The sequence below is a fragment of the Mastigoproctus giganteus genome, chromosome 3 (genome assembly GCF_048544385.1).
Source record: "Mastigoproctus giganteus isolate SK-2022 chromosome 3, ASM4854438v1, whole genome shotgun sequence".
Lineage (NCBI taxonomy): Eukaryota > Metazoa > Arthropoda > Arachnida > Uropygi > Thelyphonidae > Mastigoproctus > Mastigoproctus giganteus.
In genome coordinates, this window is record NC_143577.1 from 51569479 (window position 1) to 51590878 (window position 21400).

Genomic DNA, 21400 nt, shown 5'->3' on the forward strand with positions numbered 1-21400 from the left:
TTTGTATTTTATTTTAAAAATGAATGCCGGTCTTCAAAAGTAACTGCACGCTTTTAGGGCTATTTTTTTTTATTATCAAAACAAAATTAGAAACGATTTTCCGGATCCTAAAAACTTGAAATCCTTTTAGCGATAATTATTACATTTCCTTATGATTCCTAACTTGTCTTCGCGGTAGCAGTTGTTGTAATCACCATCTTCCCCTCACCGGGTAGAAAAAGATCCGTGTTAGAAGAATTACGTCCAGCAAAACAGGCAAACCGACAAGCGAACGTACGCAAATTTATGGACATAATACATGGGCGGATGATGTTGTTCTCGAATAACTCTAATCGGACATTTTATTATTATTCCTATTAGTGGTGTGGCATACGTCCTACCGACACTTAAACTAAAACAAAAATTCCAGATAAAGGGTGAACAACCAATCAGGACACTTCTGCCACACCACTTAACGGAAGGAGTTCACTCAAAGAGTTACATTTTTTCTGGAAATGAGGACGTGCTTCGTCTTGCTGGAGCAGCATTTCTTGGAATTTTTTTGGATTGCGTTTATCACTTGAATCCGTCTCAATTTCGTGGATAAACTAACCTGACCCTTTTTTCACGAGTCGAAATGAAAGTCAATTAAAAGAACTGCACTTCTGTCGCTTGAATAATCCCTCATCAAAGAAGGGGAGGGTATCGAGATTGTTAAGTCTGCTACAAACAAACGTTAGGTTTCCCGGCAGTACTTCGTATTCCTAACGTCTGTACTCGCTTGCAAAACAGCATTCACTCTATTGCACTATCGTAGTGATTAGTAGCCTATCACTGCAAACAGTGGGTGGAGACCTGCCTATCACTGCAAACAGTGGGTGGAGACCTGCCCATCGCAAAGATCCATGGGTAAGAGCCTTGTTCTAAATTTTAACCAGAAAAACTTGTTTTGTTTTATTTTCCCTATCACACTTCTTCTACTCAATTTTTCATTTACAGAATAAATATTATTCGCAAACCCAGTAACACAATTAGCACCCCAGCAATAGAGAAAATCAACTCAAAAGATCTAAAATTTGTACCTGTATCCCTCAAATTTTTATTTGTTCAATTGTTTAGTATTTTTCATTCAGCAAGCCTTTAATTAACTGAAAAAGTATCTTCATTATATTAATTAACGAATTTGCTGATTAACCAGTAAAAAGTTAATTAAATAATTTTACTACGGAATCGTATGAAAATGTCTACTGGATTTAAACCGAATTAAAGCCAGTCGAGAAATGGAGTTATATTTCGGATGCTCAATCTGTTTATGCAAATATATAACAAGGAATTTGCATTAATACAAAATAAACAACGAAAAAAATTAAAGAATTTTAAAAATATATATAATATAGTTCGAGTTAGGTATCCTTCCTTAATTTTCTCATAGCTGGATTCAAGATAACTGCTTCGATAAGTTCGAATACTTCATCGATACTACCAGCTGCCGGTATGGCTGAAGTTAAATCATCTCCAAATTCTTGAGAGTAGTACTCTTTAAGATTCTGAAAAGTGCTGTTATATTTCTCAATTCTAGCTAAAATCTGTTTTTCTTGATCTTCAGGATGGTGTACTAGGCGTGAAGGAGAAATATCGACTGGCAAAGAAGAAAGATTATATAAGGCACCTGTCATTGGATCAAATCTGCGATTAGTTAGACGCTGGACGGATGTTTCGGAATCAACATCTAAAAACAACACCCTGCCAAAATGAATAAAAGATAACTAAAAGGGTAATAAGCGAATAACAGTGAATTTAAACCACTAAAATCTGAAATATGCGATCATTATCAGAGATATTTGAATTTTTAATACAGAAGAACGATTCAATTCAAATTTACTGTGGAATATATTCACATCATCATAAATCGCAGTTTAATGAGTAATGAATAGTACAATTAAATTTTTAAATGTCATGATTTATGATCAACCGTCAAAATGTTAAATATGCCATAACTTTCAAGAGAAAATAGCATTAATAAGATGCACATATCGCTAAGTTAAGTTATATTTAAAGCTCTGTTCATTTACCCTTATGACTTAAATGACGCAAGTACTTTTGTGATGAAGAGAGAGATTATAAGTTTTATTAATCTTTTCTCTTTGCAAAACTCAACGTTTTTTTTATTTTTCTTTAATATTTCGTACGGATATTTGATATTCAGTTGTAATATCCAATACCTAATATATCTGTAATACTATCGGACCATAGAAGACTATTAACAGCACCTTACCCTGGCTTGTGTGACCCAGACAAGCCAGGATGCGGAGCTGTTTGTTGTCCTGTATGGTCTGATGACGGGAGCCGGCGAGGATCCTGAAACGTCTACTTTGGAATAAATTTAGGCATTAGGGCAAAGCACTTAATTAATTTCTGATATTTAAAGCCAGTACATGAGTACCTTTAACTTATTATTTATGAAACTTTTAAATAAATAAAGACATACCTGTTTGGATGTGAGTGTTTCATTTGGGATGTCAGTTCACGTGCCTGATCAAGGGTAGAAGGAAAGGCACAGAGTACCCAACCATTTCCAACACAGTCATCTTTCTGCAGTCTTTCGGCTACAACTGAAGACAGAACAGCATCTGGAACTGAAAAACAGAGAATATTGAGAATCTAATTTAACATCCACTCAGTGTATGAATTCGTTAATTAATCAGGACACCTCAGATCTGCTTTTGCTATTTCGCGTTATTCCAATATATATTCCTAACTAGTTAATTACTCTTTTATTGCTCACTTAATATAAATGTAGTTATTCGAGTTCACGATACTTCTCTATCACTGTTAACATAAGCCTCCATGAAAGTAGAATTTCCAGTCTGGACTCTGCAGTTGCCTTTTAAAAAAATTCTGAGCACCGCCAAACAATTTTACACAACATAAATAAATTACAGTATAATAGAAGAATACTGAACAGTAAGTGGTATGTCAACACCACTTAAAAAAAAAAAAAGGTAAACTGCAGCTATTATCAATCCACTGCAGGATGGAAGCCTCCTAAACGGTTCATGTTGAGGGAAATTGACCGTAAACTGCCACGCTGGTCCAGTGCGGGTTGGCAGATCGACCATGTTTAGCAGTCAGGATCTTGAACCGCAGTCTACTCAAAGAGCGTGTGGTCGTTAGCACACGCTCTTTGAGCAGATAGGGGTTGATATGGAAATCGATATGGAGTACAGCTTGATATGGAGTTCGGAAAGCATAACTTTGTTCCTTGGAACCAAGGAATTGTTTACTACGTTGTGTGTACCAGGCTGTAACTCAATTCTAGCCGACCATTCTCTTCTCCAATAATCGTAATTATCCTGTTCTGAGGTTTAACTGAAATTATTCTCTTCTGAGGCTTAATCCCAATTATCCTGTTCTGAGGCTTAATCCCAATTATCCTGTTCTGAGGCTTAATCCCAATTACCCTGTTCTAGGGTTTAATCCTTAAGATGAATCTGTTCACTAGATTCATCATCCAATTCTGAAGACTGTTCTCCGGAAGGTTGCGTCTCCAGAACTGAATGATGAATCTGATAGTAGAATATGGTACGTTGGGATATACTACAGCTTTTCGAGGCGCCTCGGAAGCCAGGTGGGAAGGAGCAGCAGTGCGTAGCACACGCTTCTTGATTACACCGGGGTTCGAGCTCGTCACAACCAAATAGGGAAGATGCGGAAAGGTCAGGGAATGACCACCGCATATTCCCGGAGTAATATGGCCTTAGTTGCTAATGCTCCTAAAAACCAAATAACAACAACAACAGCTTTTCGATCCACACATTAAATTCTGATATTTCCATTACACAAAAGTAAGAGTCGTAATTATGGTTTGCACAAGAGTTCTCTCCATATTCAAGGTATAGCAAAGGGCATGTACCCGCGAGAGGGTGCAGAGGTACACGCGCTTTAAGTGACCGTTGTTAAAGCTCATTTGACTACCAAATACGGTAATATTATTGTATCTCTCTATCTTGTGAACCCCTCTGCCCGTATTATGGTCATCCAGCAGTAAAAACAGATTTATTTATTTTTATTATTATTATACATATATATTTATGTCTGTTCTGATAATCCCTGTCAGAGACTTGGAAATTTGGAATCTCCTCTCTTTGATCTTCTCTGGCTTAAAATATCTCTACCTCATTGTGTCAAATTCATCTGTTGTCTCTACCGTTCTCCCAACTCCACTAATCACTTGGAGCTCTTTGGCTTCCTCTCTTTGCAACTTGACTTTCTCCAGTCCAACTTTCCTAACAGTGAGGTAATTTTCCTTGGTGATTTTAATGTTCACAACTCCAGTTGGCTTCCGTTTTCTAGTCACACCGACCCAGCAGGTCGAGATGCTGAGGCTTTTGCAATTACTAATGACCTAGCACAGAGTGTTCATTTACCTACCAGAATACCGGAAAATCCTAATCACACAGCCAATACGCTTGATCTTTTTCTCACAAACAACCCTTCTAAGTACACGGTCGAAGTGAGAGGTCCTTTAGGCACTTCAGATCACAACTTGGTGATTGTCTCTTCTCCAATGGAACCTTTATCTCATGGCTATTCCCAACCTCGTGTTGTTTGGCATTACAAGAATGCAAAATGGGATGACCTGCGAGACTTCTTTTCTTCTTTTCCTTGGTCTGATTACTGTTTCAAAACTTCTGATGTCAACGTTGCTCAGATCACGTCAGTGAAATTATTCTTGCAGGAATGGAATCCTTTATCCCACACTCCACTTTAAAATCTCGTCCTTTATCTAAACCTTGGTTTTCCAATACATGTGCTAAGGCTGTCCAAGAGAAGAATGTTGCATATCATAATTGGCTTGTTTCTAATTCTTCAGTTTCATTTTCTGCCTACACCAAAGCTCGCAACAATTGTAAAGCAGTTATTAATCAGTCCAAACTAGAGTTTGAACAGGCTAAGAGTAGAAAACTTGCTTCTTGCCCTAATGGTAGCCGAGCATTCTGGTCTCTTGCCAAAGCTACTGGCCGCAACTTTTGCCCATCTCTGCTCCCACCTCTGTCCAAACCAGATGGTTCTGTTGTCACTTCAGCCAAGGATAAAGCTGACCTGCTAGCATCCCATTTTTCTTCCAGCTCATGTATTAATGATCTTGGTAAAACACCTCCCACCATTCCCAACACGCTCCATTCAATGCCTCCTGTGGTCTTCCGTCAAAAGGATATCAGAAGGATTTTGACAAATCTTGATGCTAAGAAAGCTCCAGGCCTGATGGTATTTTTCCACTTGTTCTCAAAACCTGTGCTCCTGAACTTACACCTGTTCTTTGCTGCCTTTTTTCACTTTCTTATTCCAAAGTTGTTTTTCCTTCTGCTTGGAAATTTGCTCATATCCAGCCAGTTCCTAAAAAGGGTGACAAATCCCTCCCATCCAATTATCGTCCCATTGCAATTACTTCTACTCTTTCTAAAGTAATGGAGAAATCACTTAACCGCCAACTCTTAAACTACCTAGAAACCTTCCGTCTGATCAACGATCACCAATATGGATTCCGTCAGTGTTGATCCACTGGTGATATTCTGGCTTATGTTACCAATTTATGGACTAATTCAATGGAAAGGTTCGGTGAAACACAAGTAGTTGCTCTTGACATCTCAAAGGCTTTTGATCGTGTTTGGCATAAAGGTCTTCTAAACAAGCTTCCATCTTATGGTTTGCCAACTGTTTTTAGTAATTGGTTATCCAGTTTTCTCTCTGATCGCTCACTGAGGGTGATTGTAGATGTCTTCTAACTTCTCCACTAATGCCGGTATCCCCCAAGGTTCAGTTCTTTCTCCCACTCTTTTCCTCTTGTATATTAATGACCTTCTTCCATTGACTGGAATCCTATCCATAGTTTTGCCGATGATAGCACGTTGCATTCCACTTTCCATTTTGAGAAACCTTGCCCCGCTCAATCAGCTTCAACTTCTCGAAAATCTGCTACCAATTCCTTAAATGCCGTAAATGCCGATCTTCAGGTAATTCTCCAGTGGGGTAACGACAATTTAGTTGATTTCAACCCTTCTAAAACTCAGTCTTGTCTTATATCTCGCAAAAACGATTCTTCTGCTCCTATGCTTATCTTTAGTGACACTCCGATTTCTAGGCAAAAGGATATATCTCTTTTGGGGATTACCCTGACTTCTAATCTCTCTTGGCAGAAGCACATTACAAATATTGCTTCCTCTGCATCTAAAAAACTTGGTTTTCTCTTTCGCTCTCGGCATTACATTTCTTCCAAACAGCTGCTTACTCTGTATAAATCGCAAATCCGCCCTGCCATGGAATATTGTTCCCATATCTGGGGTGGTGCCCCCAAAACCTCTCTCAGGCTTCTTGATTCCATTCAGAAGGGGGCAGTTAGGTTAATTAATGATTCATCTCTAACAGAGTCTCTCCACTCGCTGTCTCATAGACGCACTGGTTCTGCTGCATGCCTCTTCTACAGATACTTCCATGGGTACTGTTCTTGTGAATTGGCTTCTATAATTCCCGCTCTCTCTTTCAAAACAGTCCGAACACGTGCCGCCACCAGCCAACATCCATTTACTGTCCAACTTCAAACCCACAGAACCAACTTTTCATCTTCCTCATTTATTCATTCAACTGCCGTTTTCTGGAACAACCTTCCTTCATACATATTTCCTGAAAATTACAATCTACAGAAGTTCAAGTCCAATGTCAACAAATATCTTCTTTCATCTTCTCAACCTCGAACCCAAGCACGGTACTACGTACTATAGGTTCTAATACCTCTCGTGTTTGGGGTTCACATAAAAAAAAAAAAAAAAAAAATATATATATATATATATATATATATATATTATGTAAGGTAAAATTAGGCAAAAGTAATAAAAATAAATAAATATGGCTATGTAGCTATCATTAGAGGCTGATATTTTAATTATCAGATAATAATTATATATATATATATATATATATATATATATATATATATATGTATTTTTTTTTTTTTTTTTTTACCCCAAAACGACATCTCTGTAACGTTGAACTGAAACTACCACAACAGAGTATGTGTGTAGGCCCATAAAAATACCTCAGGGATAATAAACGAGATGACTACAGTTTGTCTTAATCACTCACAAGTATGCATAGGCTTCGTATGCTGCATTGCAAAACTTGGTGCCACCAAGGATATAATGCATCATTTTCTTCGGACCTATATAATATTCAAACACATAGCAGAATGAGTCGAGATAACTTAGATCTTTGTTTGGTAGTTACAGCAAACTGAAAAAATATATATAATAAATAAATGATAAAATAAAAAGAAAAAAAAAAATGAAAGAAACTTTTAAATATAAACTGAACCTTTTTATATAGGGTGATTAGTTTAGCAGCTTTAAAAGGATAAAAATCTTGATCAGGATGACGATATTTTTGATTTGGAAGGCTTGCAATAATTTCTTTATGTGTAGTTTTAATTTTCCTAAAGCTACAAATGGAAAGTAAACAATACAATTATAAACCCCGTTTAAAACAAACAATTTACGCAGACAACTTCCTCGACTACTCTGTCAATCTGAGTGAATAAAATTGCTTTTTATATCACTTTACACTGTTCATTATTTTTCGACATCGAAAGCTAAAAAACTCACGATTCTGGCTGAAACAATTAATGCACTCTGTGTGTTTTGTATTATTGTCTCATGATGTAGGATCACGTAACTAAATCATAATGTAAAAGCATTTTTATTTGAAGTCTCATATTGATTTCAACTGCCGTACTAATATCCCTCCCACATTCGTTCTTTCCAATAAGATAATCGAAAATATACGAGTGGCAGTTTGCAGACATTTTCCTCTTCTGCTTTTGCTTAATCAGCTCCTGCATGCCGATAATTACATTGCTTTATAATTCATTGTAAAGTGCCAACCACCAAATATTGGGCCATGTTAAACAATAAAATTCGAATAAAATGAAATTCAATAATAGTAATAAACAAAATAAAATTTCATTTAAATTAAAATTTTAAAAATGTTTCATATTTACTTTCCATTTTAATTTAATATTTGAAGGGGGCGAATGCGTTCTCTGGCTGTGTCGCTGATCGTACTCTGTTTAAAATTTTTCATGGGGTATTACGAGCCATCACAACCATACGACTGTTCTGGAGTTTATATAAAAAAAAAATTTACATTATTTATATATTTGACTCTTCAAAATCATCACTAAAATGAAAATATGAGAAAGGCTATATATATATATATATAATTCTATTATTCATACCATCTTGTCCAGAAGTCTGGCATAATTTTATCATTTTTCCGTGGGGTGTTTCCTGAAGAACTGCTTGCTGCACAACTTCCTCAAACCTCACTACATAAGGATATAAAAATTCATTACACAAAGGTTTTAAATAGTATAAGTTAACAAATGATCTAAACCAAGAGTTTTCACCCAGTGGCCTAAGGTCAGGATAATAAGAATAACGAACATCGATACGTAAGGACAGTGGTGGCAACCTTTTTGGCACGAGAACCAATTCAGAAGGAAAAAAAAAAAAAAGTTCGCGGGCCACATAATAAATGATATCTACAATGACATCAAATCAAGCAAATTCCTCTATTGTGGTGGTTATTATAATTATTTTATAAATAATTATGAAAATGCTGATAGTTTACATTTATATGGGAGATGAAATTTTTTGATTATTATTTTCATATTAAGCGTGTTAGTTGTACTATCAGTAATAAAATGTAAAATTGTTTAATAACATTTTTATAAGAATATAATAATTATATACTAATCACAAATTTTTACTACCAGATTTAAAAAAAACAAAAAACAAATTTTTAAAATATGAATTTTTTTTAATCACACATGGTGCGATCCTTGGTCTCTAATGCATTTCGGCAGTGCGGCCCAAGCCTTAAAAAGTTGAAGAACCCTGCAATAAACTCTAATTTCTGTAAGAAAAATGCATTTCATTATTAAATTTTAAATACTTTACTCTTACCTCTCATTAAATGATATTTTTCCGTCAGCATCGCGGCTTGAGTATTAATCCCGCTTCCTGGTGGTCCTAATATTATGACACGGGGGACGTATGGAGTCAAAGAACGGGGCCGGCTCCGTATGAATTCTAGCACTGTATAAAATAGAATATATCGTGTAAAAAGTTTTTAATATTTTAGAAAATATTAAAAATTATATTATTATATGGCGAATTTTTAAAAATTCTGATTTTTTTTTTTTTTTGAAGGTTATGCACATAGCCCAGAAGTTTCCAAATTTTTATACCTTGAACCGCCCGCTTAAAATATTTAATTAAATTCACGCCTTCCCCATCCTCCAAAACAAGTGCAAATAAACGGATGTGACATAAAATTTAGCTATGAATATACATGTTTTTTTTTAAATATTTTTAATCTTAACGATTGAAATGAATTACGCTTTATAACTGGATTAGTGGGATGGGTTGTTCATATTCCATTAAAAAACAAAAAGTCTTTCATTAAAACAACTCGCCTGCCCACTCTTTGAGAACTTCTAATATCCAATAGTCGCCAACATCAACCACAATTACCCTGTACTGCCGGATTGGGCCAGTGAGTAACGTAATTGGCTAAAAAATTAACGTCTCTGGTTCGAATACTATTTCCAGTATAGGCGTTGCGATTGTCCAATATTTTTTTAATATTAAGTATAAATAACGCAATATTTATACTTTCGGCAATTGAATAGTCTTAAAACCTAGTACTGAATTTTTCTCAAAATGAATGATTTTATACGTTGCAAATACATAGTAACAATGACAAGTATAGAAAATACGTAATACAGAATAGTGCATAATGCATAAATGCAAAATGCATAAATTCGCCAACTGCGATGCTTTTTTTCTTTTTATAAGTCCAGCCAGCCTATTTCCCCTCTGCCCTTGTATAGTCGACTACCTCGGAGAAATATTCAAAAGTTCCGGATGTTTGAAAATTCTGGATTTCTCAATACCAGATTTATTTCCATACACTTTAAAATTTGCTTAATTATTTTTCTTTTTATAATTTATAGGATATGTCAAAGAAAAGAAGAAAGAAATTAACCATTAAACTCAAATTTGCGCAGTCGTTTTAAAATGGACAACGCTAATAGATCTTAATAAGAAAATGCATATCTGTTATTATTACAATAGTTTAATTTTAACGTTACACCAATTGGTTACCTTTAGGAATCAGTTCTTCTACTATGTCTGGCATGTCAAATTCTTGCATGTAAACCTTCTGATAAACGTCCTTTATGACTGCTATCTCCTTCCGGTATTGCTTCAATTGCTCTCTTTGCTCTTCGGTAAACATAGAGATTTCTTCTCTCTGAGCTATGGGTATAAAGACAAGAACAATAATCTTGCACAAAATTAAAATATAGAAATAATTTTACTGTAATTTCAGCGGGTTTTTTTTTTTTTTTGTTTGTTTTTTCCACACTTTCTTCCAAATCCATTAAACACCGTACGTTTTTTTTTTTTTTAATAATTAAATTACGAAATAAATCCAAAGTTGAAGTTTAAAAATTCAATTCAAAATGTAATTTATTAATTACAATTTCACATAATTAATTTATTAATTATGTAAAAAAAAGCAGCCGTAGCCGAGTGGTCATGCGTACGGGTGCATAAGTACACGTGCCTTGAGTGACCGGGGTTCAAGCCCGTGACTGCTAATACGGTGCTGTTTCTTGTATTCTGTCTATCTTGTGAACTCCTCTGACCGTTTGGTCGTCCCGGAGTATAAAACAGAAAATTTATTTTAATGTTAAATAATTAATTAATAAAGTACCACTCTAGAGGATAGTTAAATATAGTTCTTGAAGCTGGGCGTGAAGTAAAGTTAATTTCATTTATATAACCGAATTTTAAAAAAATGCAATTTATTTTTTAAGAAATTCTTTGCATTAGGAGTTCGAGACCAATTTCTCCCTACATACGAGTAAGTTTACAAAGTAATTTAACAGCGTATTTTCCGGACCATAAGACGCACTTTTCTTTCCTGAAAAAATATTTCCTAATGTTTCCTGCAACCTAGGGCCGAGCTGTAAGGGTGCAAAAAGGCCTGGAGTAGCCGATTGGTCAACGTAGGGTGCAGTACCACACGCGTTTGAGGTGACCGTCATTCGAGCTCACGTGACTGCTAAATACGCGTGATGGTTGCATTCATCGTCAAAATAAATATTCTATTTATACTCTGGGACGACCAAACGGTCAGAGGAGTTCACAAGATAGACAGAAGACAAGAAACAGCACTGTATTTAGCAGTCACGGGCTTGAACCCCGATCACTCAATGCACGTGTAATTATGCATCCGCGCGCTGACCACTCAGCTACGGCGGCCCACTCAATGATTAGTTGTAAACGTTCTGACCTATGAAACCTCAAAACTTTCAAGAAATGTGAAATTAGTAATGCTCTTGATGGTGCTGAAGATGATGATGTGCTTTCTGAAGGTGCTTTCTTTTTAAAGAAAGGAAAAGTTCAGTAACATCTATAATGGCGTGGGAGACAATAGACATCTTATGGTCTGGAAAATAGGATAAATGAAATTGGTTATACATTATGTTACAAAGCAACAATTAACATCCCCATGTGAACTGATAAGTAAAACACGCTATGTCTGCAATATGATGCAAATCAGGAGATTGTTAACCTTTGACGGCTAGATGACACTCACAATGTGCTCTCGTGCTGTTAATGACAGTGTTCAACTCCTGGCAGTGTTGAAGTACACTCCTCTCAGAAGGGGTGTGAACTCATTTTGAGAGCTCTCTCTCTCTCTCTCTCTCTCTCTCTCTCTCTCTCTCTCTCTCTCTCTCTCTCTCTCTCTCTCTCTCTCTCTCGAGTAAAAGTGATTCGTATTTCCGAACGTAGGTTTTCCACCCGTGTTCTGCAGAATCCGGTGGGTTTCTGTATATGTTTCGTAATTTTTTTGTTGTCAATTTTTATTTTTTAATTTCTATATATTATTGTTTAAGATATTGAGTTTCCGTGAAAATTTTGGGCATTTTCGTCTACCTTTCTTAAGAAAGAGTTAACTGCCCTAGACCATCCCATACGTGCTCGATGAGATTTAGGTGCAGAAACTTCGGTCGCCACGCCATTCAGGAAGCATCTTCAATGAAAAAACTCCTCCCCCAGTTGCGCTCTGTCGAGAGAACTTTATTCTCCATTAGAAGAAACTGGGGGAACACAACAATCCTAAAATCTCTAACATAGGGTTTAACGACTTTATATCTTATAGAAGTGACAGTTCCTTCTTCGAACGTGCTAAACTCTGTACAAAACTACCTCTTTCATGGCAGTCCTTTTCCATAATGCTTGTGGTTTCATTTTGGGATTCTGATGCACTCTGATAAGAGCACAACTTCTAACACTCGGTGATTAACTCAAGATTAACGTTACTGCAGAGCAAGCACATAAAAATATTTCCATTGTTCCTGAATGTCAATGGCATTTTCCATCCCGGCAATATAACATGCTCTGGACTAGACATTTACAAGTGCGGGTTGAAGCACATTCCAGACTTCAATCCCCCTCCCCAACCTCATTGAAAGAATTTAACCTCGTTGAATACCTGTACAATGAAGTTAAACAGGCTGCACGACGTGTGGATCTACTATAGACCATTACAGGACAATGGTAGGATGCTCAGCAGACAGAATAGGAGGCCACTATCGCTGGATGTGGCTGAAACTTGATGACTTCAAGCCATCACGTAGGTGGTCATATTTCAAAGGGCATATCATTTCATAACTTGTAATCAAGTTGGTAGCTACACAAAACTTTGCAGAAACAGAAATGACGCATTGGTAATGAATTTCTTACCTAATGAAGGGATAACAGTTACATCATCCGAAAGGTAGCCTGGAACTTTTAGCACCACTGAAAAAGAAAAGAGCATTTATAAAACAACTAACCCATGGCAAAATTTCGCTAAAACTGTTTCAAAAAAATAAAGATTGATATCGAAGTAATTGCAAAACATTTCCCACAGCTCCCTTCGCTGCTAGCTAAGATGTCAGTGGGACGAACTAAAGTAATAAAATTACTAAAAATGCAATTTTATCATTGTTGTCAATTATGGACACTTCTTGTTGCTCTTATCTACGATTCACTCTTGCTCGTACATGCCTTTCAGCACTACATTGAAATTTAATTTGATTTTGCTCGCCAGTTTCGTTAGACATTCTGTTTGCAAATCTTTCTCTTTCAAGCTCACGTTGTCAATCTGTTTCTTTCTGTTTTGCAATCCTTCGCCTATTTTGCTTTACTTTCAGCCGCTTTTTCTTCTTATTTCACTGCTTTTTCATTACTCTGCCGAGCTCTATATCGTTTCTTTCGTTCTTGAGCTTGTCCGCGACGTCTTTGAGAAGCAGTTTCTCCTGGTATTTTCTATTTATTAAAAATTAAAAATAAAATAACGGAAATTTTGAAAATCGGTTTGGGGAAAAAAAATTGAAAATCGGTTGGGGAAAAAAAATTGAAAATCGGTCGGAAAATTTTACTGCTAAATAAAACTTATTTCAAAAGGAATCAGGTAAAAAGTACGGGGCGAATATTTCGTCAAAACTATTTCAGAGAAGAAGTAAAGATTAATATCGAAGTAAATACAAAAATCTTTCCCTAGGCTCCCTTTGCTGCTAACTAGGGTATCTTTCCCTAGCTAGCAGCAAATCTGTGGGACGGACTCGGGTAAAAATGCAATTTGATAATTTTTTACATGTATAACTATATCAAACTTTTAAAAAAATTACAGTATAATAATTGGACAAAAATTATCTGGACTTGAAAACTGCTACGTAAAGTTGTCCATGAGAAAGATCCTGAGATTTGTTGATTGTAATGACGAAGGCTATGAAATTGTATTCTCTTCAAAGTAAAGTTAGTTTCAATGGTAGCTAAATCGGGTCAAAAGCTTTAGTCTTTGAGTTACTCAAGTTCAAAGAGCGTTCTGGATAGGGGGGTCGGAGGGACGTAAACAAATCATTATATATGTATTAGCTAGGCATAATGATTATTATGATAATGAGGATGATAAAAAATGAAAAACGGGATATGCAGGACAATTTATTACAGTTTTTTTTTTTTCTTTCAATGGTGCCCAAATAGGAAAAATATTAGAATCTACACTAGTTCTGCGTGTGGAGTGAAGGGTAAAAAGACAAAAGATTCTTGCTGACGTGTTAGACTTCAATTTCTGTAGACTAATTTTCAAGAAATATGTAAGCAAGATATTATTTCAAGGAACAGAAATGAAGAGACAAAAGAAAATTAGAAAGACAAGTTGACTAGCCCTACATACCATCGAGTAAGATTTAAAATACTGTAGTGCCTTGTATGTATATTTTCTGAAAATAATACCAAACTTATAACTATAGTACTAACTCATACCATTTACCAGCACAAGTTCTCAAATATCTTTTTAATAAAATTCAAATTTTCAAAAAAATATATTTTATTATCAAATATTCCCGGTTCGCGTATCGTCCTGAATGGATTAAATCTCGCACCCATAAGTAGCATTAAAAGTTTTATGGGTGCCAGCAATCCCGTATCCATCGGTAGCAGTGTAAAGACCTATGGATGCCAGCACTTCCGTAACACTGAGGCTAAAATTAAAATTATTTATAAGTACAGAAAAAAAAAAGGATTCTAGGAGATCCCGTACCACTGGGGAATCCAAACCTGTTGGTACAAGGAAAATCCCGTTTCTAGGAAACTAGAGATCTGCCAATGTGTCCCTAAAGAAATTTGGTAATGCATGTCTTTTATCTTTAAGGTAAGAGGAACTTAAGGTTGTGTTTTAGAGGGTTTAGAGTTAGCTAAGTTTTATTCTCCTTAATGGAGAATTACCTGAGAATCAGCGTTTAAGGAATTAGTGATGGATTTTCGAGTAGCTTTTTGCAGAGGAGAGTTGCTGAAATAGCACGTAGTGCATTATTATCAGCAAAACTATGGATGAGATTTCCAACAAATAAAAAAAGACCATAATATACTGGATAAAAAAGAGAGAGGGAGAAAAAAACGGAACGGAACGTTGGGGGCATGCCAGCATTAGCTAAGAATTTAGAAGACAACCATTTATAATCATACGGTGAACGGTCAGAACGGTCCTCTAATTGCTCAATGCGTGTAACCTCAAAAGTTCAAGAATCGGGAGGCAGATCATAAAATGGAGGGTTGCTTAGATACTCTTATGAAGACTCTTTTGCATAATGCGCAGTGTTCGTTTAGCAACCAACTGAGGTCACTCTTAACCGAGCAGGCAGATCAAAGCCAAAAATGGAAAAACAGTACAATAATTACAAATGTACTCGAACATGTAATCGATAATACCTTCGAAAATGTTGAAAAGTAAGTACGTAATTTTAAAAAAAGTAAAAAGTGAAGTAACTGGATATCAACCGTTACTTTTAGAACATAGTTTGCATTTTCAAAAGGTGATATTAATTACTGTAAGAAAAATTTAAATTAAGCTCAGTGCACATTACATATAATACTGTATATTTTATGCATATTGTTGTTCTGTACTTAATTTCATACAAAATATCCCTTGCACTTCGGATAATCGAGGTCCCGCTGTAATAATAAAATGCTAATATAATTGTTTGATGACAATTTGAATCATCATACTTCTACATTACACTTGTATTACTGGCCCTTGTAATACATACCAACATTTGTAGGAAAGATGCCATTGCACTGAAGAATAAATGCTTGAAGACGGGTCCAAGGAAATCCCTCCAGAATCCAACCATTTTTTCTGCAGTCAGGTTTATTTATACGGGCTTTTATAATCTGTCCCCAAAGTTCTGCAGGCACCTTATTCAAAAATAATAAATAAAATAATAAATAATAATAATAAATAAAAACGTAAAGAAATAAATTATTAAATAAATAAAAATAATGTTGCGAAGAAATGACACCAATTCAACGATCATAAATTAAAGGTTCCACGGAAAATAGTATAACCCAATTTGGTTTACCCAACTTCAAATTGCGACTGTTATAACAGGCGATCAGATACGAATATAGAGTTTGTGTCTTTTTCCACATCACGACATTTATCCAACATATAAAAAACAAAAATAAAATAAACATCTCTGCTCTGAAATAATAGCCTTTATTCTGGAGTGGTTCATCTACATAGAATGGCACTTTTAGGCCATTCTATGTAGATGAAAAGAATATACAACTATACAACCCTCGGACATTCAGATATTTTGCCTTTCATTTAGGAACTAACTAAAAGGAAGCAGACAGTGGCACCTCCTATGATTAGTCTCATTTCACAAGTATTCTTCTAGGGATTACAGGTATGTGTACATTAGTTAAACATGACCAATGTGTACCTGATTCGCAGTGGACAGTTTTAAACGCTGATGGAGTTGATACTATCTAAGGTTCTCTCTTCGAGCTGTTTGCGCAGAATTTCGTAAATATGGCAACCAAGCCTCAAGAGTCTAGGCCCATTAGTATCTTCTCTCCGGATGTCTTTCTCGTTAGAATGAAAGAAATTAAGTTATCGATGTCTAGCATGCTGGAGGAGACCACTCAGATGACAAATGGTCAAGGTGTGGTTTCCACACACAGAAAAGCTTAGACTCAGTAGCAACAGGCAATACTAGTTGGAATAAGACTGTGATCAATATAATGTGGTAATTCATTTGATACTGGATGCAATATTTATTGTTTGTTATAATGGATCAATTTACAGCTTGTGAGACTGAAAAAAAACCTGGAGTAACTCACGCGGTAAACTATTCTTTCCGCGTGAGACCGACGAGCTATAATCCCGATTTGAAAAGTTCTCTTAAGAATCCGTCTACCTCTGATGGACTTCAATTCAGATCTTTCTCAACGATTGCCAAATAACAAATCGACCATTCCTGTCGCGGAGGACATTGGTGCTTACACCAGACTTACTTATTGGAAGTCTGTGGTGGCCTTAACCCAGGTTGAAACTCTTAGAGCAATTTCCGAGTTTTTCGTGTCCTATCACTCATCCCTTTTACTATTTGGTATGGTTGATGTCTCTTGAGAACACAACAGATTAGGTTTAAAAACAGGCTGTTTTAAAATTGTGTCCTTAGAGGGGCACACCACTAAGTAGCATACAGGTTCGGATGATCATTCAGGTTCTGCCCTTCCAGTTCTGGCACTGTTAAAATTATTTCAGAAGGGATTTTGAAATCACTCATTAGCATATTTGCTACCAGTGGTATTTCATAAATGTATGATACACCAGCAATACTTGTGTTACACACACTAAAGCAGAGTTGCTCGACCCTAGAATCTCTGCATTAATTAATTCTAGTAACTTTAAATCTGGAGAGACGTCTTTTATGTGTGCATAATTTTAAAATAGTCTCGCCAGAATTTTCTACGTATACAAATTAATACTAAGTCTGTCACGTGCAGATATATGTTCCATCTACACTGATCGAAAAAATTAATAGAAAACGTGGTGTAACTCGTGCAGCTTGGGATTAAGCGGGACAAAATTTGGTATGGTGGTGTACCAGATAATAATGATGAAATGAGGAGGCAGCGAGGAACTTCGGACAGGTATAAGGAACATTTATAGGGGTTGTATAAGAATTACCAAAAAATCACATTATGGAAGTCGATACAAGACGTTCAAAAATATGGTCACATGACATCAGTACGACGTATGATATCCTCCAATGGCTAAACAGGTCTGACATCAGTGAATCATGCTCGATATAAGGGTGTCTATAAGATATTTCAGGCGGGATAGTATCTATGACGCTTGTTAACCCCTGGCTTAGTGCCGTGAAGGGTTTCTAAAGTCAGAGTACCTGCGTGTACCCTTTGCAATCAGATGAACAACCGTACACGATATTACACTTAACAATATCCATACACTTTTAAATCTCTGGCAATTAAACTGTAACACACGACAATGTATACTACGCGGAGATGGGGAAAACCCCTGGTGCCGTTTAACCCTAAACACACACACACACACACACACACACACACACACACACACACACACACACACACACACACACACACACACCTTACAATAAAGATCATAATCTATTCCGTGGCAATAAATCACATTCTTCCACCAGCGCAGACCTTAGCACACAAAGTGACCAAGGCGTTGGCTGTTGACGGTGCAATGCGACGCCCAAGAGCTTCCCACACATGCGATTGGATATAAGCCTACGATCGTGCTGGCCAGGGCAATCGTTAGATATCTCCAGTTTCAAGATATTCCTCCATCACTTGAGCTCTATGTGTAGGGTTCCATAGGGTTCCATCTTGTTGATTAAGCCAGATAGCGGTCTGTTCTGGTTGACGTAGCCCTCGGCCAGCTCTTCTTGTAATGGCTCCTGTCTCCTGAAACTGCTTCCAAAGTGCCGAGACGACACTGCGTGACACATTAAGCCAACATGCCACCACCGCCTGCAACTGCCCGGCTTCATGTCGCCCAACGGTCCATCATCTTAAAGAATCATCTAAACCACGAGGACTTGCCATGCTAAGGTTCTGGAGATGTAGCTCCCTCTCTCTCTGAGCAAGCCAGAAAACGGGATGAAGTAATGTGGTTGCAACCTGTGTTTTTATAGGCATGAATAATTTGCATAATGTGTGGCTCTGTAAAGTGGTAGATCGATTTCTATTAGATACTCTGAATATGAATGTCAGGATGCCCATTATATCAAATATAATACATTATATGGACACTGTTCACAATAAAATATTCATGAAAAACAATTTGATCTGTTAATTTTGTCGAGCTGTGTATGTTTAAAAATGTAACAAATATGATTTATGTTTCGCGCATTTCAAAAGGCTGAACACCTATTATTCTGTATCAACTGTTACACCACTCTGCATGGTTTTCAATGCTTGTAAACTAATATCAGCTTTAACTCAGTTTTTTACGCTGAATTCAGAAATTGTATTCGTTTTTTTCTATCGCGTACCGTTTTTTTACAACTCACTTAAGTTGATGTTATGAGTTGTATTTCCGAATGTATTACATCACGAGTAAATGCTGGAAATTTCTGAACTAAATCTTCACATGTTGGCAACACTGCCTTCATTCACTTGTCTCTTGACTTTGAGAGCTCCAAGCAGCAGTGATTATCAGCATGGGCTCAGTTTATTTTTGAAGTTATCGTGTAAAACGTGCTGAAAAGTGAGTAAAATGTCTTCACGCAAGTATTCAATCCGAACTTATTTTGTTATATTTGTGGAAGTTATGTAGTCCTCAAAGACAAAATATTACAGAATTTGTAAAAAACGTGTATTGTGCTTATTTTGGAGTGAAACTAGGTGCATTTGAAAGAAACATAGTTTTATAAACCACCGGTAGACCCCAAAACTGACCTCCTTCCACCCTTGCACATCAAACTGGGTTAGATGAAACACTTTGTGAAAGCTTTACCTCAGGAAGGTCCCTGCTTTAATTACCTTTGTACTAAACTCACATCGATCACTCAAGAGAAGCAAAAAAAGGTACTTTTGTTGTCTGATGAGGGGCTGAGATTTTAAGAGAAAAACAGGCATGGGTTAGCTTCAGTTCTGTTGTTGAGAACTTTGATAACAACAAGGATATAGACAACAAGAATACAGTTGAAAATATGTTGGCAAACTTCACGCTGGGTTGCAACATAAGTGTCGAGTTGCTTTATTTACGCTCCCACATCGACCACTGTTCAGAAAAATCTAGGAAGTATTAGTGACGAACAAGGCGAGAGGTTTCATCAGAACATTAAAGACCTGAAGATGGGGAGGTGGGATGTCAACGTGATGGTTGACTATTGCTGGATGCTGAAGATGGACTTTAAAGTAGAAGGATCTGCAAGAAAATCAAAGAAACGAAAATTTGACCCATCGTAGATAAGTTTTTAAAATGAGAGGTGAGTGTCTAGTGGACGTTTTACCACATAGCCACTTTTAATAGTGATTTAGACATGTATTTAAATATAAAAGTCTAGTAAAGGTAGCATTTTGTTATAATTTCCGTGCATAAATTCTACCAAAATTAATAAAAATTTGCGAAAAATTTCATTTTCTTTCGTGATTTTTGAAGAAACATGACGTGACGGAGACAACCGAAAGTCATTTTTGAAATCGGCATTAAAAAATTATTCAGAAACACCCTTTTCTGAGAAAACTTCACCGAATTATTTTCAAAATAGAGAGTAGTGTTATCTTTTATAAAAAGCGCCACACAATAGAAATATTGGCTATTAATTACAGCGCCGGATTACTGTTTCACTGTTTTCGAAGTCATAGTCTTTAATTCTGGTTGTTTAACGAAATAAAATAATTACCTTTTGCGCATTAGAATAGCTTCTGATCTTCTTCTGAAGGTCTGTTTGAGATGTCGCCATTAGGGAGTTGCATGTCAAGTGGACAGTGTGTAAAGATACACATAACGCAGAACATAACAGCTTGCGATCCGATACTGGAGGACCAAGAACAAAGACCTGAAGAACTAAAATATTTTTTGATTTTTTTTTCCGCTTCTATATTAAAATATTCAGACAGTGACTAAGAATAGCAACAGGATGTAACATTAAGAAAATAGAACAATTGATAAGTTTTATTTATATTGGAAAAAGTAATTGGATACATTAATTTCCAAGAAAATTGACGGTTATCGTTATAACCACCATGAATTAATCAGTAAAAGACCGTTCGCTTGCCCTCGTGTGTAGCACAGTTGGTAGAATTGCTGTCTCTCCACGTCGGTTGGAAAAAGACCTGAGTTCGAGTGCCGTCGATGACGTAAGGAATTCTTATGAACCATTTTTCACAACATGGCTGAGTTAGTCTGTCTCAAGCGAAGGTAACATCCAGAAAACAGAAAATCGACCACAGAACACACGCAATTTACAGACATGTATGGCCTTAGTCGCTAATGTTCCTAAAACCCAAATATAACAACTGTTCGCTTTAGTTTTAATTGACAGACTAACTTAAGAAGTTTTGCTCTCGTAACTTGTTTTCACGTAATAGCACACATACACTACGCACTAGCACAGTGGATAATTATCCTCCTCCTCCTGCATAGGGTGGAAAATGAACGAGTTCGTGTCCCGTGAATAAAATGAGAAATTTTTATGGGCTTTTTTGAAATGTGGCTGAGTAAGTCGTCTCAAGCAATTGTGCGGGTTTTTCGTCCGGAAACTCCGGTTTTTTCGTCCAAAAATAGCAAACCGAACGGAGAATACATTCCATTACAGACATACTATACTTACGCCTCATGACCTTAGTTGCTTTGGCCCTTAAAACACACCATCACAAATTGTAGGCGTCTGTTCCCTAATTTATAATCATCCCATGCAATTAACTTCTCTTCCACTAGTTCCAAAAGTTCTTTTTTC

The 21400-nt window shown here is 36.4% G+C and overlaps 1 protein-coding gene across 1 annotated transcript; it reads right to left on the reverse strand.

The window, feature by feature from the left end:
- Positions 1–1382: 1382 nt before the first annotated feature.
- LOC150087956 (adenylate kinase 8-like) lies at positions 1383–20404 on the reverse strand. Its single transcript, XM_090369979.1, has 8 exons — positions 20345–20404; positions 15701–15848; positions 12852–12908; positions 10200–10352; positions 8997–9128; positions 8267–8356; positions 2468–2615; positions 1383–1722 (listed from the first exon to the last, which is right to left on the reverse strand). The coding sequence occupies exons 1-8, from the start codon at positions 20402–20404 to the stop codon at positions 1383–1385; spliced, it is 1128 nt and encodes a 375-aa protein (XP_090226105.1).
- Positions 20405–21400: the final 996 nt, after the last annotated feature.